This window comes from Trachemys scripta, chromosome 6 (genome assembly GCF_013100865.1).
Source record: "Trachemys scripta elegans isolate TJP31775 chromosome 6, CAS_Tse_1.0, whole genome shotgun sequence".
Lineage (NCBI taxonomy): Eukaryota > Metazoa > Chordata > Testudines > Emydidae > Trachemys > Trachemys scripta.
In genome coordinates this window covers 119,306,627-119,332,624 of record NC_048303.1, presented here as the reverse complement: position 1 = coordinate 119,332,624, position 25,998 = coordinate 119,306,627, and the positions used below count along the sequence as shown (strand labels likewise).

Below are 25,998 nucleotides of genomic sequence, written 5' to 3'. Positions count from 1 at the left end.
ATGTAAGTTGGAGCAAACAAAGCAAGTGTTGGCAATTATAGTTCAACAAAACAGAACGTTTATTGTGGCTTGGCCTCATGCTGGTTTGCTACTATACACCACTTCACAAGGAAAGAGCCAAGAGCTCCTTCCAACTCCACTTTCAACTTTTAGGTCATGATGATCAGGAGTTTAGAGGACATCAGGCATGGCTAAATGCCTCTTAACAAAATTATACAACTTGGTTATATTCTGTGTACAGGAGAGCTGTCAGTGAAGTTAATGGGAATGCAAAAGATGAGATATCTTGGCTTTAATAAAGATTTGATAGTATCTGAAATTATATTCCAATGACTTGATGAGGATTATTGGATGGACTGATGTCTGTAGGCAAAGCTTAATGATAGATAATGTATCAAGTTGGGGACAGGTAGGTGGTGGTAGAATGCAACAAATTAGTATTTGTTGGTCCAGACTATTTTCATGAGTTGGAGGAACATGTACTGTGCAGTTTAGTAAACAGGGATGGGTACCAAGTATCAGTAAGATAGTTTTTGTCCATTTTAACACTAATTGGATGTAGGTGTGGGAGTGGTGGGAAAGAACTATTGAGTTCAGGGTGTGTGCAAACACAAGTATGGTCCCTGCTCCTAGAGTTCAGTCTAGTTACTCCAGAGGCTAGACTGTGCTAGGAATAAGTGTTTGTGTCAAATGACCCAAAACAGAAGCCTGGATTAAGGTGCACTGATGGGAATGGGAGAAGAGAACCCTTAGACTTTAAGTTGCATTTTCAGAGATGTGTTAGGCTAGCTGGAATATTACTTGTGTCTGGGCTCAGTATCAAAATGAAGTAGGAAGATCAGTAAAAGCAAAAGTACCAAGCTATTGGTGTACTGACTTAGACATATCCTCCTATTACATGGGGTATTATAAAACAGACTGATGGACACAAATTGGCATTGTGGAAGACTGTTACAAAATATCTCTGCTTAAGTTTTATTAAGCTAACGTTTAAATTATTACCCCCATCTTGGTGAACAACTTAAATGTTTGTACCTATTCTTGGTATTAGATTAATCTGAATAAATGTGGGCAGGTTTTTTTTGGTTGCCTTTCCTGGGGTTACATGCATTTCATGGCAAGACTCAAATAGATAATTTCCTAACTGCCAGTATTGTATGATATGTAGATTGATGTACCAGTCTCTTGCACCAGGTGAGTCAATCTAATAAAAGTGGAGATACAGTAATGGAGGTTGCTCTTTTGTACCAGATGCTCCATCTGTGATCTCCAGAGCCTTCTCTAGACTTATTGGACAAAGGCAAAAGCTGTGAGAGTAGCTTAGCAAATACTGACAGTGCAAAAAGGAGATTCAGAAAAATAAACAGTCAGTGACTGGTTCTTTTTCACCCCTCAAAAGGGATGTAATTAATTTCATTAAGATTCTCAAGTTGAAGCAGTGGCTAGGACTGGAAGCAAATAGTGCAGTGAAGAGCTATGTGGGTCTGTTAGAAGTATGGAATAGAACTTAACATTTAGAAAAAATGCACCCTATCACCTTTCAAAAAATGCACTGAATTGCTTTATTAAATGTTTAATTTATTTTGCAAGCAAGAGAAACTGTTCACAAACAGTACAAGTTACTGAATAGGAGCAAGTACAGTATATTCAGAACAGCTCTGCTACTTGGTATGTATTGTATTAAAAGTCTACCCCCTCTGACTATGAAACCTTGAGTATTTCAAAATAGTCTACACACACAACTTACTCTTGTATTAAAAAAAAGACTTTTACAGGTGGTTGGAGACCCTGTTGAATACCAACGTAATTGTAGCAGAGAATGCACCTTTGCCTAGAGATCATGCTTTCCCCCCCCTCCCCCTTCCAACAGAGCAATCAGGTTATAAGGGGGGGAAAAAGACAGGCATTTTTCTTTCTATCATAATCTTAGAAACTAGCATTTGTTTTTAGTTTCCATGTGGCAAATGTATTTGTTGCATTATGAAGAGCCTGAATTTCACAGAGCTCTGTTTAGCAGAGACTTCAGCTTTGCTTTGCAATACCTAAACTTCTTTCTGTACTGGCATTATTTGTGGCATCCTTAAGGAACAGGGTTTGCACTCCTCCTATAAATACAATATTGTAGGATCAATGAAAAAATGTTAGTTTTCACTCGTACATTTTCCATGTAAACAGTTAGAATCTTGTCTAGGAGATTTCAGATTAACAAAGCAAGCCAAGTTTTGGGCTTTAATCCTTTAGTGTATTTCTAGATATATTTTGCTTTTCCCCTTTCTCCCCACCCCCAAAATAGAGACACGCCACCTCGATCTTTTCACTGAGTTACAAAGTAAATTTCATTTTTACTCAGTTACCTCTTCCCTTACCCAATTCCTTTCCCCTTGCCAAAAATGTTGACAGTGCTCTGGTGATTTAAATCTGACCTCTAGTGGAATATGTGAAAACTGCACTTCACGTCAACAATATGGTCACTGGACAAATACAAGAGTTACTGGCTTCAAACACACTAGTCGTGGTTTTCATAAACACTTCTAAAAAGTAAACATTCCTATGGAGAGCTGCTTCTGCTTATCAGTCATGCTGAAGGTGGAAGAATCACACTTTACTACAGTAACTAATGAATATGAACCATGCATTTAGAAAGCATATTGCACACTTCACAGTCCAGCTAAGATCACTAACTCTCAGAAATACTTTAAAATTTAGCAATAGGTTTAGTACTTGAGGGGTATAAAATATACCAATACAAAAAGATGATAAAAATTATTGGTATAAACCACTACCTTAATTTTGGGTTTATCTATTTAACCCACTTTGCTCCTTATATAGTATTGGGATGGAAGATGGTTAGTCTTTCAGAATTTAATGCAAAATAAGTGTAAAACTTTTCTGCTACCTAGAAAAAAAATTCCAACGCTTACCTCAAGTCACTTTGTTAATTCCATAAGGCAAGATAATGTGAATTAGAAAGATGAAAGTGGTGAGAATAATTTTTGGAGCTATAACTGCAAGGCATCTAACTACTCAGTTATGCATCACTGAACAAAGTGTTTAACTATACTGAAGTAAAATCTATTTGCTTTCACTGAAACCTTCCAGCTATTATTGAAAGTAGTTAAATAATCACAACCTAAAATCATCATCTCATTCTAATTCAACTTATTGCAAAATGTAATCAGAAAAGTTAGGCAACATTCTTACAGCATACATGGACGGAATTGGTCTTAATATAAAAATGTATCTGTTCCTACAACACACTATACATACACTACAAAGCACCACAAAACATGATCAAAACCCCAAAACAGGGCAACCTCTATCATCAGCCTTGCGCTTTTCAGTGGTCTCGCTTCAAAGTGATGAGCTGTTTTAGACGGTCACTCCAGGTGCTGTGCATTTTAAATAGTAGCTATGTGATATGTCATCTATTTAACACAATAACAATTCTCTATTTATACAGAAAAGTTATTGTCAAATGTTTCAGAGCAATAACCTTTTCAAAAAGAAGCATGTCATGAGGTAGAATTAAAAAAAACAATACTCAGTGCATATTGACAGGCATAGATTTAAAAAAAAAAATGCAAAATGAGCATTTCATTTCAAGGAATTCCGATAGTCTTAATAGAAATTACAAAAAGCTGCAATTACTTCAGGGTGCTTTTCTGCATTTCAAATTAATACACCTGTGCAAACAGTCCTTTAGAGCGGTTCAAAAGGATTTGCCATTGATCTTTTCAGCAAATCATTTAGCAAGCCAAGGAGTAGCAGACTGGGATGTTCTGAGAAGAGACAGTCCCTGGGAGGAACTTGTCCTTATCAAGTGGTCCACAGAAAGAAAAGCTGGAGAATTAGGGTCCTACATAATTCTGTAGGGGTATATTATTCCTAATTGGTATGAGAGTTGCATATGTGCATGCTGGCTGAGAAAATACTCTTCATTCTAGTTTTTAAAATTAACTTAGTACTAAAAGGCTGCACAAACTTAACCCAATTTGCCATCCTTTGGTCTGTGAGCTGTAAATCTTCCACTACAGTTCATTTCAGGAGCACAATTTATATCTAGTTCTGCCACCCAAACAGAGATAACAGCAAATTCCTGTTCTTCTGTAAACTTTTTTTTTTTTAAATATAACGTCTAATCATCTAAAACCGTTTTCCAAATTAGATAGACATTCTCCAGATGAGTTTTTACTACTTTGAAGATCAGAAGCTTGCATCCTGGTCATGCAGAGTAGTACATTGGGTATTTAATGTAATGTGTAATTCCTTACATCAGATAAGGAAAATATCTTGTAAGCAGTCACCCCCATTCAACAAATCCAAATTGACTGAGAATTGGATTTGCCGACTATTAACAGTACAAAATAGATACATAACAAAGGTGGGTGAAGACTGAAGGAAGGGATTTTTAATTTCAATAATTTGCATTTTGGACAAGTCATTTTGTAGGACGACTAACAAACTGGCATGTAGGAGCATGCTTTCTACTACAGCAACTCAATCCCCTTTATTTTTCTTTGAGAAAAACAAGTAAACTTATTTAGCTTGATCATTCTGCTTGATGCTGAAAATGGTTTATTTCTAATGCAGATGCCTGAGGGGTGTCAAAGTGAATGATTTTGCTCACAGAGCCTAGTACATTCCAGTTTTAAAACAATCTTTGATCTCTTACTTGTACATCTCCCATCACTGCTATTTGGAGCTCCTGGCGGTAGCTCCAGTGATAAAGAACGAGCCCATGTAGTACCTAGTTTTCACTTCAATGATGCACTGAATCCAAGGCATGTCCTTTCATTTTGGGCAGAAATAGCTGTGTACGTTAGCTGCTGTAAGACAAAGAGATAACCCTATACTTTGCTTCATTAACTTAAAGTATGACTAGGTTAAGAGCCACTACCTCCTCAATACACAAAGCTAGTATACAGAAAGAGTTCTACAGGTAGTCATTTAATACAGGAGAAACGGTGGGTAGGGAAGGATTAATCAACTCAGGCTTATTGTGTGGGGAAATAGGGAATTTTGTTTCTCAATTGCTGCATGTTCAGTCACTCAAACTCAATCCTCAAACATTTAGTTGCTATGGAGTTAAATATAATTTCAAACAGGAGATGACGCAGGAATAGATTAACCTTCTTCCAAAAGTAACGACAATCCAATGTTCATGCAAACACCCTCAGTAATGAAAAGCCAGCAAAAAGCAGCAGGGTTCCTAAATCAATTTCTCCAAAACTTTCCTGTGAGGCACCAGATGCTCAAAGTGAGGTAACATTAAAGTGAGTTCCATTGATACATTCTGATACACACGCACACACACAGGGCGTGACTCATAGAGCGATCCAGTCCATTGGCAGGCTTCCAGATCTTCAACTACTGGACCCGATCAGCCTGGACCCATAGTGCCTTCCGCAGACTGTTTTTTGTTCAAGAGTAAATCTACATTAAGTATATTTTATTTAAAATCCCTTCAGATACCATTGAGGACCAAAATCTAAATTCTTTCCAGCAAAATTTTCTGACTTCACTGGGTCCAAATCAGGACAAGTCCCCAGGAGCGTTTCACTTACTAAAGCCTGACGGATAAGCTAAGTACAGTTTAGGCTAGGAAGCATTTCTGGCAATTTCTAGTGTAAAGTCCCATTGCAGTATATTTAAACTGACTGTGGGTTTTAAAAAAAGCTTTTTAACCTAGTGAGTACCGTAGCTGAGCAAGTGTCCCCATGTAGAAAAGTTTGCTTTGTATTTTCTTTTCACTCCAAGCGAGTGACTAGTAGGAAGCCATGTTCATCTCCTCCTTAATGATAGTCTGTGAAGTCTGGAGAAGTTTCATTCCTCGTTTCATGCAATAGGTATTCCACATTTTAAATATGATTAAATTCATTTGCTTTCCACCCATACTATGAAATTATACATATATCCACTCGCACACTGTTAAATTTCGAGACACTAGAGGACTATTTTTTTTCTGCAGATAAAAATGATACTCAGAACATTATGTTCTTGTGATTACCATTGAAGCAACTGTATGTTCAGAAGGGTAAACGGCACTGAGGAGAAGTGAAACTGATTAGTTGTATCTGTGTATTCTTCTTGCTACTGAAAAATCCAGTTGAATCCAGATTATATATTTAGCCTGTATAAACTGTTTTCTGTTCCATACTGACAATGTAATCTGAAGGACTGTTTAATTTGGCAGAATGACAGCAGATGGCCTGCAGGCTAATTCTTTTGCAAAGGCGCTGGCTAAGATCTGGGCATGTTACAAAAGGGTATTTTATTATGCAGCTCAGCCTTGATAACACAAAGCGAAACTTCAAGGGTAGCATTTCTTAAGTTTCAAAACAAAATGTGATTAAGATTTTTTTTTATTAATGTGGAAAGCTTCCTACAATAAGGGCAGCACTTAGAAACCTTAGTGTCTGGAGCACACCTTACTCCGCCAGGGGCATTTTTAACTTGTCATTTTATGTCAAAACATTCCAAACAACTCCTTTGCAATGATCAACTCCGGCTTCCCTGCTCAATATGGCAATGTCTTCCTAGTGAATTCACTGAGGAAATGCATCTCTACCCCGACCTTTTACCATCTTGCAATAAACACAACATATGCACATTAAGGAAAACAAGCTAAGAGATTTAACTATAGCAAAACATTACAGAAAGGTGACAACATTTTTCTAGTCACTCATTATATGGTGAAAGGAAAGTGTTTTTCTTCTTTGTGGCTAAACTAAGCTAGTATGCAGGAGAACAGCTCCATTACTTAATTGTTGTAGAGAAAAGTTACAGCAATAGGAGGATGTCAGGAAGTCCAGCTCCTTCATGGCAAGGAAAGATCGTACCAGCAGGAGATGTGTGGGCATTGTTTGGTGTAACACTTTCCTCAGCCCTAGCGAGACATCTTGCAGATAGTCCACCCTAAGTCACGCTGAAAGACCAGCAAGTGCTACTGTGAAACCAACCAGAAAGACTGGAAATCAGTGACACTGGATCATCAGAAGCAGAGGTTTGCATGGAAGGCTGAAAACAGAATGCACAGAGCCTGACTTGTAGTGTCAGAACACATACAGTGCTGGACTGAGTACTCATTTCATTGCTATGTTCACAGACCATAGTAATTATGATCTTGTCCACATGTACAAGATTTTTTTTTTAAAAGAACACTTCAACCAAACTGAAGTAATTATAAAAACAAACATCTGTGAAGTTCCTGTTGATGCAAGATGTGCCTAGAACTTTGGCTGATATAAAGAAACACGTCCACTAAGGCACCCTGAGGCAATCTGACAGTGTGTTGGAGAAAACTTGGTCGTCAGTACCACATCGTTGTGTGAATACAGAGAGCGGATTTCCTGCAAGGGACCAGCTTCTTTGGGCAAACAGTCGACAAGTTCACTGCACTGTGTGTCAAATCCCAACAAGCGGATCCCGTAGCCATGTGGGGAGGAAATCATTCGACCATCAGGGCTGAAACAAAGTTCTTTGATGTAACCCCGGCCTACATTGGCTTCTTCAATGCAGTGAGTCAATCGGAGAGAACAACGAGGTGAGACAGGGCGCACCGGGGCTCCTTCTTGGAATTCGTACACACAGGTCCACTAGACGGGGGAGAGAGGAAAGTTATATTTATCCACATACACGAAGAACAACCCAGTTATTCATTCACCCCCCACGTAGGTGAAGTGAGTTAGACATCGGCACTAAAGCCAACACTTTACTTCTCTCTCCTTGGATACCACTTACTGCTGTGAGCTATTTAAAACAGAACAGCCCTTAGGCCATTTCCCCGCTTTAAACTGAATAGGTAAAATTGGCACAGGATTTCTCTCAGTGCAGAAGCAGATATGTCGTTGCTAAAATAAATCATTCAAAATACAAGATCTGATTTAACTGGGGGAAGTAAAATGCAGGGCTGCTGTAGAGAAGAGAAGATGCGTCTACTGCAGCATAGGAAACGCTCAAGGAAATAGAGGCTCAACTGGAATTGTGATGCAGTGACTCATGATTAGACACTGGAATTTCTGCACTGTTTGAACCGCAACACAAATTGGAAAAACACTTAGAAGAAAAGAGAGAAAGCTTTTGTAGGAAGATCACTGCCAGTATGTCGATATGTACATTCGTCCCAGCCAACACTAATCCAAATGGTGGCAATCTAGAACTGTATCCTAGGAAAAGGCATTCATTCATACTGAGTGCTTCTCAAACTACTGCTGAACAAGAGAGAAAACCACTCTGGTACTTTGCGGTTAAAGTTAGGGAGAGGACAAGGTTGTACTTTTTGTATTTGTTGGGCTACTAAACAGGTCACTGCAATTCACATTTAAGGTACTGATTCTGAAAAGACATGCCCATGTGACTTTATTCACATGAGCAATCTCACTGAACTCAAACGGCACTACTTGTGGTTAAAGTGAAGCATGTACTTACATTTTTGCAGGATTGGGTTTAAATTGTGGATATAAATCAGATATTAATGCAAAACACTGAAAATTTTACCAGTGCTCTGAAATCACCTCTACTCAAATGCAATTTTGTAGCACACAACATAAAAGTCTTTAAATTTAGAATGTGAATTTCACTTTTTGCAACAATTCATTGAAGTGCTGTGAGGAAAACACAATGCAAGGTGCTAGGTTTAGAGATGCCAATATTTGTAAAAAAACAACTATATAGCACCTGATTATATCTTAATCTGGCAAAGCTTTGTATCCTACTCATGAAACTGTGAGGAAAAGGTTATGCTTTAACAGAAGGTCAGCGCTCGGTCTCCCTCTGAAAACGACGAGAAGGATACTCTATTCATTATCCTCAAGACTAATCTACTGAAGCACCCACAAGACCATTCACAAAGGAAGCTGGTTGTACCCTTGTAGAGGATGTAGAAGCTGCCTTTAGTTATTCAGCAAACAGGTAAGAGGAACAATTCACTATACTGAACTGACCCGAGTCATGAATCTGTCCATGCAGTCTCATATGGGTTGTATCATTACCAACTTCTTTTGTAACTAAGCTACCTGCTGCATCATCAAACCCTTTTGGAAAAGCCTTTCCATCCTTTATGCTTATCCAATAAACATCCATTTATTTTGGATGTTTCTTTGCCCCTATATAGATAGGGGAAGGCAATCCTGTATCTAGGCACCTCTGACTGCATTGTAAAGGAGCTCACTCTTGAAGTACTAATGCTTGTCCCTTATGGGCAGCTCTGTATTCTGCTTGTCCTGACTAGCCAGCAGTAGAGAATTTTAATTTGCAGCATAAGCACCTAAGGGTGGTGAGGGTTTTTTTTCTTAAGCTTATGACAAGTTGGAGTTTACACCACTGGGACTTAAGCTTGGACGAATGTTCATGATTTCCAACTGCCATGTAATGAGATGTGTGGAGCGAAGCTGGGAAAGCAACCTGTAACAATTTTTCGATGAAAGTCATAATGTGTGGATCCGAGTCCAGTTCTTTATGTAAATGTCCACAGGAAAGAATGAGGCAGCTACGGGTCCTAGTTAGAAACTGGTTTCTTGCAAAAGTTACAATAAGGCCACTCACATTGAATAAGCCAAGGAAACTCAGTTATCTGCGTTTTCAGAAGTACTTTTTAGTGTGAATTAACACAATGTAGCTTACAATGGTTTGATTGTCTATTCATAGACTAGTCATTATCCATCTCAGTGTAAGTCTGCCAAGCTTCCAGTAATTACTTTGCAAGACACTTGCAGAACGTGAACGTTGCTTTGGTACGGAACAAAGCCATTCCAATGCAAAACGTGTCAGATGGAGCTAAACAATGCTGGTTTATCACTGGCAAGTGTTATTAAAAATAAGCCTTTTTTGTTCTTAGAAAGTGACCTGAATATATGCCGTCGGTCTCCTAGCACACTACTCAGGCAAGCTGCAGCCCAACCCTGCAATAGCAAGGAGATTTCAGGGACAATTTTATTTTCACCATTTCAAAGCTGGAGAAGGTTGCTAGCGGATGGAATCCGTGGCTCACAAACGATAGCTCTGCATGTTCTGCACTGGATGGATTTCTGGAAGATCTGCTTTAACTTGCGTTTAGCTATCAGGCTCAACACAGGGGTAACTGGATAAAAGTTTAATGGCCTGTGATATACTGCAGATCAGATAAGATTATCTAATGCTCCCTTTCTGGCCCTAAACTCTATGATGGTGTTTTTACACCAAGATGCTAATTTCTACCACCAAAATCTCTCCAGAAGGGTATTCATTGATCCACTGATATTCTGCTAAGGAGCCAGCCGTGTAACATCAGATTTCTTAGAGCAGCGCACACAAGCCTCTCTCTTATAAGCAGATAATTAAGATCTCTTGATAACCTCCAACAGGAATATACTCTGATATTTAGGACCTGCTGTTGTCGAGCACTTAGGACATCCAACAAATTTTCTACTGGTAAGGAATCACAATTGCTACAGACTGTTGGCTTAGCCAAGTATTGTGAATACAAAGCTGTATCACGTATATAAACACCCCACACTATTATGAACGCTCCTTTAGGTTTTAATGTCCGCACAATTATTCAGATCAATGGTGCAATCTGAAGCCTCTCAGGCTCTTTAGACAAGCTTCTGGATTTGCAGGAGTGGTTTTCTCCACCAAAAGCCTGAAGGCAAAACCTGCATTTAAAAACAAATCTTGGTCATCCTGGTCTGTGGTGTTGAGTTCCTGGTGTCCTGCATGAAGCACACCTGTAATGTCTGTCAGTGATTCAACTTGCTAGCACATGCTTCTTCCCTGCAAAATACCAGGAATGACAAGAAGAGGTGGTATGCTATGATCTGACTTAAGAACACTTGATAATTCTGGGTATGCACCATTGCGCTGTTTGCTCTCTCACGCAAGGGCAGCACATTTTTTCCTGGCTCCAAGTGTTTTCACAGTTCACCTTTGCCTGTCTTTAAGTAGCTCAGTTGAAGCCCTTTGGGGCTCTCAGGTGCAGCTTTTGTTTACCTATTGCACATCATGGCAGGCTACTCATACTGATGATAGCACAGCCTGAAGTCCTTGTTACCCTGAGAAACTGTAAACTCTTTCTTCCAGATTGTCAGAGTGAGAAATTCTCAGCTCAAACTCCTCTTTCTTGATCGTGACCTTACTGGTCACATTCAGACTGAAATGCAGGCTGCCTACCCAATCACTGCGCTCACCTGCATGCCAGGCGACAAATGGAATGGGACAAACATTCCAACTGCAAATCTCCTGGAGACAGGCATGCTATGGTGGTCAGGAAAAGCAAGTGATTCCCCATATTACTATTAGCTTCCTATCACTCCTAAAGATACCAATGCAAAGGTTAGGAAAATGGCATAAATTGAATACCAACTAGTCACCCTATTGCTAATTCAATCCAAAACAGTGTATTGCAACCAAAAAAAAGTCAATCCACTGTCAATCACGGAGATGCAAAATCCATGTTCGCCTGCAATTAAGGAATTTGATATGCAGTTCTAGGATCTGACACTTCTTATTCTAAGTGCTAAGTTTTTAAGTACGTGCCATAGTTTTTGTTTGTTTGTTTTACCTCCTGGTCATCTGTATTACTTGAGCACCGAAGAAGAGTAGCCCATCCTTTGGGATGGAGCTGCAGCGATGTAATGCAATTACCACGGTCCCTTTCTCCAGGAACTTCTGGTGTTAAAACCTCAAGACTATTTCGTGGAGATCCACCTAGGGAGAGATACCAACCACAAGTCACACAGTATCACTACATAACAGTTCCCATCTCTTTTCACTATTGACCAACTCTACATAGCAAAACACAATCAAATGAAAAATACATTTTTGAAACTTACATCACACTGTAAGAGAGTAAGTGCTTTAACACAAAATTTAACCACCCTAAGTAGTATTTATACCAGTTCCACAGATACATAATTTCTGCCTCAGTTTACTTAACTTGCTGAAGGGTACAATTAGTCAGTGGCAGAGCAGCAAGAGAACACCAGTCCTGATTCTGCTCTGACAACGTATCTTTTAAGAAGTCTGTGTGAACCCAGCTCAGATGACATTAATATGCAAAGATAGAGGATATCACACATACGTTCAGCTTTTCATTGTCATTGCAAGATATTTTTAAAGAGCACAGTTCCAAAGTAACACTAAAATGGGCATTGGAAGGAGTGACTTCCTGTATCAACCTTGCTGAGTTCACAAGTAAACAATGTTTATATTATTGCGAGCCGTGCAATCTGGGATCTGAATCTCAAACTGGGTTCTTTCCTTTTTGTTGCTCACCACTAAAAGGTTCTGCAGGCAGATTCTGCCCTCACATTTAGGTACTCATATAACCAACCCTCACATCACCATAACATCTGAGCACTGCACAGTCATTAGTGACTTTATCCTCAACGCTATCCCTATTTTACAGGTGAACGGATATATGGAAAGACAATGGAACAAATTATTAAACAATCCATTCGCAAACACCTAGAGGATAACAGGGTAATAAGTAACAGCTAATATGGATTTGTCAAAAACAAATCATGCCAAACCAACCTAATTTCCTTTCACAATAGGGTAACTGGCCTACTAGATAGGGATAAGCAGCAGATGTGGTAGATCTTGATTTCAGCAACGCTTTTGATACCGTCCCACATGACATTTTAATAAGCAAACTAGGGAAATGTGGTCTAGATGAATTTATTATAAGGTGCATGCATAACTGTTTGAAAGACCATACTCAACGCAAGCCATTGATAACTGCTCTGTCAAGTTGGGGGGTAACTCTAATGGGATTCCAGAGAGGTCAGTCCTAGGCCTGGTACTATTCAACATTTTCATTAATGACTTGAATAATGGAGTGGAGAGTATGCTTATAAAATTTGCAGATAACACCGAGCTGGAAGGGGTTGTAAGCACTTTGGAGGACAGGATTGGAATTCAAAATGACCATGACAAATTCGAGAATTGGTCTGAAAGCAACAAGATGAAATTCAGTGAAGTAAAAAAAAATCCTACATTTAGGGGGGAAAAAAATCAAGTGCGTGAATACATGGAATAACTGGCTAGATGGCAGTACCGCTGAAAGGGATCAGGGGTTACAGTGGATCACAAAGTGAACATGAGTAAACAACTGATACAGTTGTGAAAAAGGCAACTATCATTCTGGGGTGCAACAGGAGTTTTGTAAGACACGGGAGAGGATTGTCCCACTCTACTTGGCACTGGGGAGGCCTCACTGCGTCCAATTCTAGTCCCCACCCGTTAGGAAACATATGGGCAAAGTGGAGATAGTTCATAGGAGAGCAACAAAAAATGATCAAAGGCTTAGAAAACCTGAGGAAAGGGTAAAAACAGGGCATGTTTAGTCATGAGTCAAGGAGACTGAAGGGTGACCTGATAACACTCTTCAAACATGTTAAGGGCTGTTATAGAGAAGAAGTTCTCCATGTCCACTGAAGGTAGGACAAGACGTACTGGGCTTAACCTGCAGCAAAGATAATTTAGGTTAGATACAGTATTAGGAGAAACTTTCTAATTAAGGATAGTTAAGCACCGGCATAGGTACCAAGGGAAGCTGTGGAATCCCCATCATGGGAGCTTTTAAGAGCAGGTTGGACAAACATCTGCCAGGGATACCTGGTTCTGCCTCAGTGTGGGATGGAAGTGGGGAAAGGAGGCTGGACTAGATGACCTCTCAAGGCCCCTCCAGCCCTACACACAAAGATTTAGTGACTTGCCCAAGGTCACACACTGTCTCTGGCAGAGCAGTGACTCTCCTGAGTCCCAGTCCAGTGTGCAAAGCATGAAGCCACCCTATGTCTCTCCCACTTTAATAGGTTTGTAGAGGTCTACATGGAATTTCATGGCCAATTCTGTTGATGCCCAAGGACAAATAGAATCTGTCTCACTCCACCTGGTTAGCTCAGCATAGTTAAGAGAAGCAGTAAATGGGTTTTTTTCTGTTACTAAAGCCAACAGAAGAAACTGAACATACAAGCAGCGGGGAGTAGTTCTACTGAGTAAGATGTTATTTTTACACAATCACTTTTCCAAGTGTAAATTCTTTCAAAACTGCTTCCATTTACTAAAAGAAGCTGTATTTCTTCCTCTAGCAATCATGGCATAAATGCCCCAACTACTCAAATGAATAAGCAGCACTGAGAAATACTGCACAATCAAAAAATAATTGTGATTTCATCATATGCATAACAGTGCTTATGTCATAGAATCATTGAAATGTAGGACTGGAAGGGACCTCGATAGGTCATCTAGTCCAGTCCCCTGCACTGAGGCAGATCATCTCTGACAGTTTTTGCTAACTTGTTCTTAAAAATCCCCAACGACTGGAATTCAATAACCTCCCTTGGTTCCATGCTTACATATCCTTAGAGTTAGGAAGTTTTTCCTAATGTCTAACCTAAATCTTACTTGCTGCAGATTAAGTCAATTACTTAATGTCTTTCCTTCAGTGGAGAACAAGTGATCTTTATAACAACCTTTTACACACTTGAAGACTTATGTTCTCCCTCAGCCTTTTCTTCTCTAGGCTAAACATGCCAATTCTTTCAACCCTAACCTTTCCTCATAAGTCATGTTTTCTAAACCTCTTTTTTTTTTTGTCTCCCCCCCCCTGGACTCTCATCCATTTGTCCGCATATTATGCATTAATGTAAAATGTAAAACAAGTGTCTGGTTTCCCTTTTGAAATCTGAAAGCAACAAAATTAGAACTCCGGACATCACCATTCTATATACTGTGATGTACAGTACTGAATTTGTGGAAAACCTAGTGAGATTTTTAAAATAGCCTAAGCAATAAGAGGTAGGAAAGTACATAAAACTTAAAAAAGTACACACTATTTATTCACTTTTACATTTTGGCTACACACTGGACCCACTTACACATAAGAACCTATGCGTTTTATTCTAGTCTTAACATACCTTCTCGTTGGGAGGGTCGGGACAGGTGTTTCTCGGACAATGGACCGGAATCATTCTGGTGACATGGTGAACCCACAGTTCTAGGACCAGATGAACTGGTAGCTGTCGTGTCTGAAACCAGAGTAACACCCATGTAAATCTGACAGATGGGAGAAGCGCTTTTGCTTTGTATGTGTCTCACTTTAACCTCCTCTGAATGTAAACCAGCACAGCCCTGATCAAATATGTCTCTCTAATGACCCGTTGAGCACCAGACCACTAACCCTAACCCAAAATGAGCTAGTGTTCAGGGCACTCTCTTCAATTTGAAGTGTGGCTCTTCTCTGAACAACAACCCTAGAAGTACCATTATGGGTCCATGTTTGCGTCTGATACAAGTAAACTAACTGCCAGCTCTACAAACTCAACCTGGAGTCTCAGAGTCGGGCACTGGGGTCTCTCCTGCTCATGCTTCTGCAGTAATGGATGCTGAAAGGTAAAACAGTCCCTCAGTCACACCTGTGCAACTCCATTTAGACTGAGGCTTCACAGGTGCAACTCGGGTCAGGGCCTGACCTGCAGCATCTTTGCCACTGGGGCTGATGAGTCAAACAACAAAATTCAACTTGGATTCAGGGTCTGTATGAATGGCAGATCGCCATTAGAAAAAAATCTGCTCCATTCACTAGTAACTACAGCAAATTTGCTAGGAAATAACATGAAGCCCCATTATGCCATTTATAAAGTCCCTTTTCAGAGCAGCACTGCATGTTTAGTAGGTTACCTTGTCTTGATCACTGGGCAGCCTATAGTAGCTCTGCTAAGACAAAAATGACTGACACCAAACAGGAAGGGAGGTGCAGAGTACATTTTTAATTTGGGGGACTATTTTGTTAAGTTCTTGCAATGTGGCAAAATGAACCACAGAATTTCCTGTTGCTGAGTTCTCTGAATCCTGCTACTAAGTATTCCACAGCACCCATGTTACAGACCAATAGGAAATAGTCTCCCACATTAGTTATTTCACGTTTGAGCACTCTGGTGTAACCTATTAAGGCTTATCTACACTTAAAATGCTAGCAACGCTTCAGCGCAGACATTACCTACACCAATGGGAGGGATTCCCCCATCAGCACTGGCAACCTCCTCCGCAAGAGGCAAGCTTGGTCAGTGGAAAAATTTTGTTGTTTGACTCATCTGGTGCTGTCTATATGGGGACTTCAGTCAGCTTAACTACAGGCCAGAGTCACTCTGGAACAAGGTAAAATAGCTATCATAGTGCCACTTTCCTGCTAGAATCTTCTTAGCCACGCCTCTAAGGGCACGTCTACGCTACCCACCGGATCGGCGGGTAGTGATCGATCTATCGCGTCTAGTGATCCCTGATCGCTCTGCCGTCAACTCCTGTACTCCACCTCAGCGAGAGGTGGAAGCGGAGTCGACGGGGGAGCAGCGGCAGTCGATCCCACGCCGTGGGGACGCGAGGTAAGTCAACCTAAGATATGTCAACTTCAGCTACGCTATTCTCATAGCTGAAGTTGCGTATCTTAGGTCGATCCCCCGCGCAGTGTAGACCAGGCCTAAGGGAACAGTATACAAATACCTCTATCAATGGATCACAGAGTACAGATTTTTACTGACAAGAATTCACCTGAACTTGATGTAGTTCTTCTGGCTCTTAATATTGGATAGCTGCCAACCTCTAAGGACTTGGTTAAATCAAGGTCATGCAAAATCAGAAGATACCCAGAGGAAGTGGAGATCAACATTTTTGAACAGTCTGGTGTCAGTCTCATCCGCATGAGAAAACGGGTGTGAAAAAACTTCTTGTGAGGACATCCTTCTTCGGTGCACCTGGACAGTGCAAAAATGAGAGAGATTATTAGGGTCAAGATTGGCAAAAACAGGAGCCTAAAGTTAGATTCTGAAATCCACAGGTCAATTCATAAACACATGAGCTGATTTTCAATGTGCTGGGCACTGTGTGTCCCCCACTGACGCATTCACCATTTGTACACTCTCTTTTGGATCTCATTTAAACTGGACTTTATAAGGAGGGTGGGAATCCGCGACGTGCACACTTGAATTTCTAGAACGATATAGCACATTTTCAGCTTTGTTTCAATCTGACCTACACAGCCTCCTTTGAGTTGTTAGATCTTCATCCCAATAAGGCAGTCCTAATTCTTGATTGTCACCATTGGCTGATGAGCAATCAGTGACAGAATTTAAGCATGTATTAAGTTTCCATTCAGAGCAATAGAGTTTCATCCAAGATGAATGTATCTATTTTAAAAGAACCCTACCACAGTTCATATATTTAATGACCATTCATAACCCATACTCACATACCTGTTGGTGTCCCAAATGATCACATTGCCATCAAACCCTGATGTTACTAGTAGTCTGGTATTGGTGTCATATTCAATGTTCTTCACCCAGCTCGTGTGACCATGTAAAGTGCACACTTTTGTGTTTAGCTTTCTCAGATCCCAAAGTGCTATCGTAGTGTCATCAGAGCAAGTTGCAAACAGTCGATTATCCAGAAACCTGTGAAGTTGACAGACAGTTAAATATTGTAAAGCAAGCACAGGCTTGTCTGCCTTGTGTGTCTAAGGTGTTTCAGACTTAGTTATTCCTGAACTGAGAATTATGATTTATAAAAATAAAGCTACACACAAAGGACTGATAGTTTGCAGTAGCAGACAGTTTAGTGATGTGACTCTTACCACTCTTTTTGTGGCAAAAACATAAGTATCAGTTTCATATTCCATTGCCAGGGACAAACTAAAGAGAGCAGCTAACAAGATCTATGGAAATAGAGCAGGGGAGGGCAATATTTTTTCATAGCATGGACCACATCTTAAAGACTGTCTCAGGGATGTCCCATTGGTGGTTTTCACAGATTATCAGGCCAGAAGGGACCATTGTGATCACCTAGTCTGAACATGCCACAGGCCTTTCCTGAATTAATTCCTGTTTGAACCAGCCATATATTTTAGAAAAGCATCCAGACTTGATTTTAGAGATTTCCAGTGATGGAGAATCCACCACAATGCTTGATAAGCTGTCCCAATGTTTAATTACCCTCATTGTTAAAATTCCATCTGAAGTTGTTTAGCTTCAACTTCCAGCCATTGGATCTTGTTATACCTTTGTGTGCTAGCCTGAAGAGTCCATTATCAAATTTCTGTTACCCACGTAGGTACTTACACACTAGTCAAGTCACCCCCCTTAACCTACTCTTTATTAAGCAGAATAGATTGAGCTTTTTGAGTCTCTCACTACAAGATGTTTTCCATTCTGTAAATCATTCTTGTGGCTCTTCTCTGCACCTTCTCCAATTTATCAACAGCCTTCTTGAATTGTAGATACCAGAGTGGGATACAGCATTCCAGTAATGGTCACGCCAATGCCAAACACAGATGTATTGCCACTCCCTGCTCCCATTTGAGACTGGTCTGTTTATACATCATTAGCACTTGCGGCCACATCGCTGTACATTGGCTTTGAGTGCAATGACCATCGTCCCGCCCCCCCGAGTCCCTCCATGTCCCACTTCTTGCTACCATATCTTTAGCAGATTGCAGCATAATGGCTGGCCTTTTAATAGACATATGGAATGAAGCCACTGCAAGCCAAACTGCCATGGAAGATGTGCGGTAAGTGTTTATTGGATTTATAAGGCTTGCCACTAAAACAGGAAAGCGGCCCAAAATGTGTCTCAGGTAGCACTGGTGACATTGATCTCCCCCCGCCCCCAAATACTTTTTGGGCAGGGGAATAAAATAAATTTCTTAACTAATGGTGAAACAAATACTATTAAAATAGTCATTTATTTCTTTACAGATTATATATATAAGCACCCAACACTGTACTATATAGCCTGTCATCCCTGGGGCAACTAAAGCAATTGCTTGTGTGGAAGATGCTAGGAAAGGATTGACTGTATTTTTACCTGCATTTTTGTACAGTTTAGCAGGTGAAAGCTAGAAATTAGCATCACGTGACCAGCCAGCTTTCAGACCACCATTAGTAAGAGACACCCATCGGGAAGCCTCTTTATTAGGAGGGATATTCTCAAGGCTGTCAAATTTCATTTAGACCTCCAGCCTTCACTTTGGTTTCAGAACAGCTCCACTTTTGTCAGCAGGCAGAGTGCTGAAAGATACAGGAGTCCTCGTCTTCACACTTGAGATTCTAGTAGGTTTCACTGAATTGAGATGACATGGTACTGTTCTTTACTCTTTTTGCCCCTCCCTCCTTACCACTTCCTTTGACTCTTCCTCCCATGCTGTCCCTTCCATCCCTGCTGGACAAAAATCACTAGCTTCTCTCCATTCAAATCCCTCCTTTAAAAAAAAAAAAAAAAAAAAAAAAAAAACGCATTTTCTGTGAAGCCTACCAATATTAGCCCATTATTAAACCCTGTCCCACTGTAAAAGGGACTCACCTAGCGGAGCTAGACAGTGCATTTTATGCCTGAAATATTTTCTGGCTAAGTCACAAACTCTTTGGGGTTTTATACAGCACACCACTGTCACTAAAATAGCCAAGTAAATTAGTAAGGGATTTTGACCCAAGCACAAGGAGACCTCACCTCATTGTGACCTATAATATTACTGACAAAGCAGATTGTTTCAAAGTTTTGGTGACTGAAGAAAGTTAACAGTAGTCAAATTTTCAGAAGCGCTGCCACACAACTAACTAAATCTGGGCTGGGCCATGGTTGTACTCTGACACCCAGGGTAATTGCATTACTACCTTGATTACAAGAATTTCTGAAAATCTGGCCCAAAATTGGCAGAGAAGCTTATAAAGATGCCTTTCAACAATACCGGAGAGTTAGTCCAGCGAAGAGCTGATCATGATATAGTGAAATATCACTTTTATCCTCCTAGCTTAGTATTTCCTTTTTACTGCGACTCATGAAAATGTTTAAAGACACTACAGAGGTTTTGGCTTTGTTTCTTTTTATTGATCCAGAGTGTTTGTAATATCCCCAGAATCTTGAATGCGAACACTTCAGTCCCTACTGGTTTTGTCTGTAGTTTCCTTCACTGCCTATTGCAGGGACCAGCATGAAGACAGTAAAACTCTGGGAATATTGCTCACCGTGGCTACAAAAGCCAGCAGAGGGAGCTCTGTACAGGATTGAACACAGATTTAAAAAAAACGGTAACAGGAATGAGACAGACCTGTGCAATTTGCTCCTTGGCTTTGCCATCATAGGAGATCAGGTCTACCTTCCTCCCACCTTTCTCCAATCACTAACTTCTGCTAACCTCATTCTTCTAGTTTCTTGGCCTTTCTCCCCATCTTCCTCCAGCCTCTCCCTACTTGGTCCTACAATTTCATCCCCTCCTTATCACTTCCCTCCACAAAAAGCAATTTAAGATCTTAAATAATTCCATACCAAAACGTCTGCACTAAAAGATCGAGTTGTGTAGTGAAGCACTCAAGAGCCATGGAATGTCTGCACAGCTGGAACTCCACCCCTTCGTTCCTCTGAATTATGATATGGTCTTTAATGACATCCGCACACTTTTCCCGCGCAGGACCCCTGCCTCACTCAGTGCACAGGCTGGACTCAACAGTGAACATGGCAATTCAATAGTTAGTTATTCTCAGGGTGGAATAATATAAAGTCAAGGTGATTTAAGCCACTGGATTTTTTCTAAAAAGTCATCGATTTAAATCAGGTTTGAGGCTTTGTAAAACTAATTTTAAAATTTGTGCTCCTGCAACTTTAGATTAAAATTTAAAGTGAACTAATTTATAAGTGCTGTTTTTCTAAATGCCACTGTTAGTACTGTATCACTGCAATGTCACAAAACTGCTGGAGGCAAAAAACACAGAATATTGAAAGTGAAGGTCTGGATCCTGCAAATGCTGACGATAACAACTTTACCCACATGACTTGTCCCAATGGCTTCAGTGGGACTATCAATGTAGTTAAAGTTACATTGCATGTGCGCAAGTGCCCGCAGCATCAGGGATAGCTTTATTGAAAGCATTAGTGTCAAAATCGGTCACTCGAAAACAAAATTGCTCCACGTTGACAGTGAAAAAGTTATTTAGACTTCCGACCCATTTAACAGTTATTAACTAATACACTGGCCAGTTTCCAAAAGCAGGGCCTAGGCTCCTAAACCTATATTTAGGCATGTAAAAGTGGGATTTTTCCAAAAATCCTAAATCCCATTGACTTCAGGTTGCAAACCCCGATGAAGTAGCATAACCTGGTCAAAACATTTCAGCTTTTTTGGCTTATACGAGTTCAATATATAGGAAGGTGGTGTTAGCCTGTGCTATATTTACAGGCATTTGCATATCAGTTTTATGTCTGATTTTGGGTTGGTCACAGAGTAAATATGCCAGTGAGGCCCCAGATTTTTCTTTTTCAGCACGGACAAAGATTAAGTGCAAAAGTTCTTAGAAGAAAAAAAGGTCCCTGAAGTCTGAAAGGATGCTAACTAAAATGAGTATACCAGCTTTAGTAATTTAAGACTACAAAACAGGAAGTAAAGAACTAACATGTAAATAAAAAAATTGAACATAAAAATATATTTTAAAAAGAAATTATTAAAAAAAATCTTTAAGAAAACCATGATCTTTACCCACCCTGAGTATCCTGACCATTCAATATGCTGTCCCCGTACTTCATTCTCTGCACACCGACTAACCTATGCATGAAACGAGGCATATGTACTACACACTTGCATCAGTCTATAAACACCACCCAATGTCTGCTGCAAATGAGTATGGTGGCTCTCCATTATTTAGTGAGGAGACACATTGGGAAAAAAGAGTCAGGCACTTTACCTTCTGTCAAGTAAGACAACTTTGAAACGGGAGCGGTGCAAGACTATGGATGGTCTAGTCAGATTATTACAGTCATCAAATTAAGCACGTAATGCTATCAGGTGATACTTCTTTATCCTGATAATCTGTGGTCTTCAGACAAAACTCCTGGATCAGACCCATGACTTGACTAAATCAGTCTACAAGTATACACAGGCAGGAGACAGCCAATACCAGAAGGTTCTTTAATCTAGCAGAACAAGAGCCCAGGGTTGGAAGCTGAAGCTAGAAAAATTCAAACTGGAAATAAGGTGTGATTGTTTTTTTAAACAGTAAGAGTAATTAATCAATGGGACAGTTTAAAAAGGGAAGTGGCAGATTCTCCATCATTGGAAGTCTTTAAATCAAGATTCTTCCTAAAAATATGCGCTCTGCTTCAACCACAAGTTTGTTGGGCTCACTGGGTGACGTTCTATGACCTACCCAATGCAAGTCCACCTATGAGCACAGAGATCTCTCCTGGCATTCAAATCTATGAGTTTGCTTTGCTTCAGCACAGAGGAAAATGACCAGACTGTTTGTGCTGTTGTAAGGGAGGTGCTTGAAACGATTAAACAGATCCAGAATAAAGAAAGACAGTGCAGCAGGGATTGGCTTTAAGGGGAGAGAAAGTTCCTGAGGTTGCAGCAAGGCAAGAACCCCAAGCCACTGAAAACGAATGGTGATAAAACACCGGCAACATGTTGTATTTTTCAAAATAGAAACCAGTACTACATTGCTCAGTAACTATGTAAAAATGGTACCTTTTCACTCAAGAGGGACATGACTAAATACACTGGAAAGGACCCTGGTTAGCTCTATCGGGCCAACATAGTTATGAGCGAGGGAGCTTAATTCTAACCTTCCTTGCAGATCAACTCGGTTCCAGTCAGTTATCTTTACACATTAAAAAAAATTACTTCTGTCACATCATCATCCATAGATCTCCTAGGTAACTGGGTTGTACACTGAGGGCGTACTCGGTCTGGTTTATTGCTGTGTGAAGAGGAAAGAATTCAGCTCGACTCTGAGTTCATGTTGCATTTGTAGGGCTGGCAGGTTAAATCACCCCAGGTTTAATTGTAAACTGAGCACTTCTGATAAGAAAATCATTGTGATACAGAACCCAGAACCTCATTTACCATTTTTACTCAGTCACTTTTCAGGAATAGAATATTTTAAGAATCCCAGGTTTGGAAATTTACAATATAAAGGAGGGCAGGGTATCAGAATGCGCATTTACAGCGGGTGGGATCTCTAAAAGCAAAAGCGGAGTTGACGGTACACCAAATACCTATAAACTAGAGGCAAATAAAAGACAAGAGTGAAGGGCTCTAGCAGGAAGGTCAATGCCATGTTGAGAAGCTCAATCCTTGCCCTTTTCCCACCATGTGTCATGCTGGCCCATCTTTCAAAGCCATCTCAGGGTGGGAGTTGTCCGATCCCCACCTCTAGGAAGGATGGAAGAAGGTGCTTACTCACAGTAAAAACAGACCAAGTGTTGAAGGGGAAATAGGCACAAAGAGGTGAAGTGATTTGCTCAAGATCACACAGTAAAGCAGTGGCAGAGCTGGGACAAGAACCCAGGTCTCCTGATGCACAGTGCAGGCCCTTATCCACTATACTACATTGGCTCCAGTAACATTCCTCCTCCTAGCTAAATCTCAGGTTGAAGCAAGTATAAAGGGACAAAGGTGTGTTGTATGTACATGCTCAGTATTGCATTCCGTGCTTAATTGTAACCTTGTCCATCAACTTTCTCCCCACACACAAACTGCAGTATGGCAACTGGTACAGTTATACCACATTGTCTGTTGACAAGACAAAAAGCACAGAATGGCAGAGGACTGATCTGTATATCACTACAGCATCATGAACACATTAACACGTACAGTTAGGAAAAATGTTGGAGTTCTATTTACTCCCAGTTTGGTTTTGTTTCCCATGATACTAACCTGATATTATTCACACAGTCCTCATGAGCTTCAGAGAGAGTTTTGATGTGCTTTGAAGATATGGGGTCAAAAAGCAGGACCTCAGTCTGTTCACAAGCAACAGTTAGCACTGACCTGAAAAGCAAAAGAGGTATCTTGCACTTAGTAAAGAGAAATGAAGGCTGCAAAGTTACCATTACAGCTGTTGTCACTGATTCATCTCTGTTCTATTGCTAAATGTGCACATTCCACAGATGGCTACTGTTCCGACTGGCTTTGTACAGTTACCTTTTCTCAAACCCTTCCTACTTCATGATTGTACAGTGGAAATTGGTCTACTGCAGGGGGAGGCAACCTATGGCGGCACGCGAGCTCTTTTTCAGTGGCATTCATACTGCCCGGGTCCTGGCCACCGGTCCGGGGGCTTTGCATTTTAATTTAATTTTAAATGAAGCTTCTTAAACCTTTTTAAAACCTTATTTACTTTACATACAACAATAGTTTAGTTTAGTTATATATTACAGAAAGACTTATAGAAAGAGACCTTCTAAAAACATTCAAATGTATGACTGGCATGCAAAACCTTAAATCAGAGTGAATAAATGAAGACTCGGCGCACCACTTCTGAAAGGTTGCCGACCCCGGTCTACTGCTTACTCACTTACCAAATCAATTCCTCTACTACCTATTCAGAAAGATTCCATCTCCTCTGCAGCCTGGCTGTTGGCATACATTGATGCACAGCTGGTGTATTCACTGGACAGATCACATGATCTTTTTAATTCCACGTGTTTTATATGCAGTGTGGTTCTTTTATAGCTATTGAACTGATATGTTACCTCATAACATTTGATGACACAATTAGGTATATTTTAGTACAGTTTTACAGTGTTCTTTAAGGGTATTTTGCCCCATCAGTACAGTACTTTATATTCTAACCTAGGAATTCCTAGGTGGGAAAGTGTGCACTGATTGGTTAAGGATTATTGTCTGTAATAAGGACAGGAAAAGAAGGATGAAGAGTAGTAGTGAAGATATGGGTTATATTCCTCACCTCTATCACAGATTTCCTGTGTGACCCTGGGCATTTAACAATCTTCCTCTAGCTATACAATGGGAATACATGCCTCTCGGAAGGGTACTGGGAAGCTTTATTAATTTATGCGTTGAGCTCCTCAGACAGAAACCTCTAATACACATGCAATGGACAGTAGTAGTACTTAATAAGTACATTTGGAACACAGGCGAGAACTCTAGAATCTGGGTCATGTGTCACCACCCTGCCAGTTGTAATGTATGTGTTTGGATCATTTCAAACTAATACACATGAAGGGGTTCTGTAATCAGCAATCAACCAGTAAATATTTGACATTTACCAATACCAACCAAACCAGAGAATTACTTCATTTCAGGCAACTGTTTCTGAAAGTCAAATTAATTTGCTCTCATCCCTTTCTCTATAATAATTTTGAGTTGGGTAGCTGCTCACTTGGGGCCTGATCCAAAGCCTACTGAAGTCAGTGGAAAGAAAACAAACATTCAGGATATACTATTTAAAGAGTGCTCTGTCTGAAAGCAGAATTCCTTTAACCTGACTAATTTTTAAAAATTCAAGTAGAGTGCCATTTAAGGATAATCTGACCATTCCAGGAGCTCTGTTAAAACTTCTCAATTATTCTGCATAAGGGAAAAAAAGCCCACACTTTTGGAGCAGAATTTGGCCATCATTAAGAACTTTAAACTACTTAGCTATTTTAGGAATCAACCATTTATTGCTAAAACTTTAGAAGAAAATAAAGCTGATGTGGGTTAGTAAATCTTAAAGATTTAAAACACAGGTAGAAGTCAGAGGAACGATTATTTGCAAATGTGTCACTTGTCACTAGCTGTGGCTAAGGGTGTCTTCACAGCCACAAGGTAGTTATTTACAGCAGGTTAAAACTAATGTGGGTTAGCGATCTCACTGTACAATCCTAGTGGAGGTAAAGCACAGGTAGCTTTTACTACAATGTACGTAGGCAAGATCAGCATCCCGTTCACCTCATTGAGACCCACCTTGCGATAAAAACTACAAAGCCTTGTCTCCACTAGGGTTTTACAGAGAGATAGCTAGCACTTGTTAATTATCCTGCTGTAAATGCAGTGAAGACTGGCCTAGGTGTACCTGTTCGCTGACATGAACAATTGTCAAAAGTTGTTCTCAGAATCTAAGATCCTTTTCAGGGCATGTTCACAGATACCACCAGGAAAGCAAATAAGAACATAAGAAAGGCCGTACCGGGTCAGACCAAAGGTCCATCTAGCCCAGTATCCTGTCTACTGACAGTGGTCAATGCCAGGTGCCC

The 25,998-nt window shown here is 40.3% G+C and overlaps 1 protein-coding gene across 1 annotated transcript in view; it reads right to left on the bottom strand.

Annotated features, from left to right (window-relative positions):
* Positions 1-1,561: 1,561 nt before the first annotated feature.
* DCAF10 (DDB1 and CUL4 associated factor 10) overlaps positions 1,562-25,998 on the bottom strand; it is a 29,224-nt gene continuing 4,787 nt past the window's right edge. The window contains exons 2-7 of the mRNA XM_034773495.1: positions 23,675-23,788; positions 17,229-17,426; positions 16,528-16,730; positions 14,898-15,008; positions 11,537-11,682; positions 1,562-7,595 (exon numbers count right to left, since the gene is read on the bottom strand). Coding sequence (XP_034629386.1) covers positions 7,227-7,595; positions 11,537-11,682; positions 14,898-15,008; positions 16,528-16,730; positions 17,229-17,426; positions 23,675-23,788 — 1,141 coding nt within the window. The 3' untranslated portion in view covers positions 1,562-7,226. The remainder of the gene's footprint in view (positions 7,596-11,536; positions 11,683-14,897; positions 15,009-16,527; positions 16,731-17,228; positions 17,427-23,674; positions 23,789-25,998) is intronic.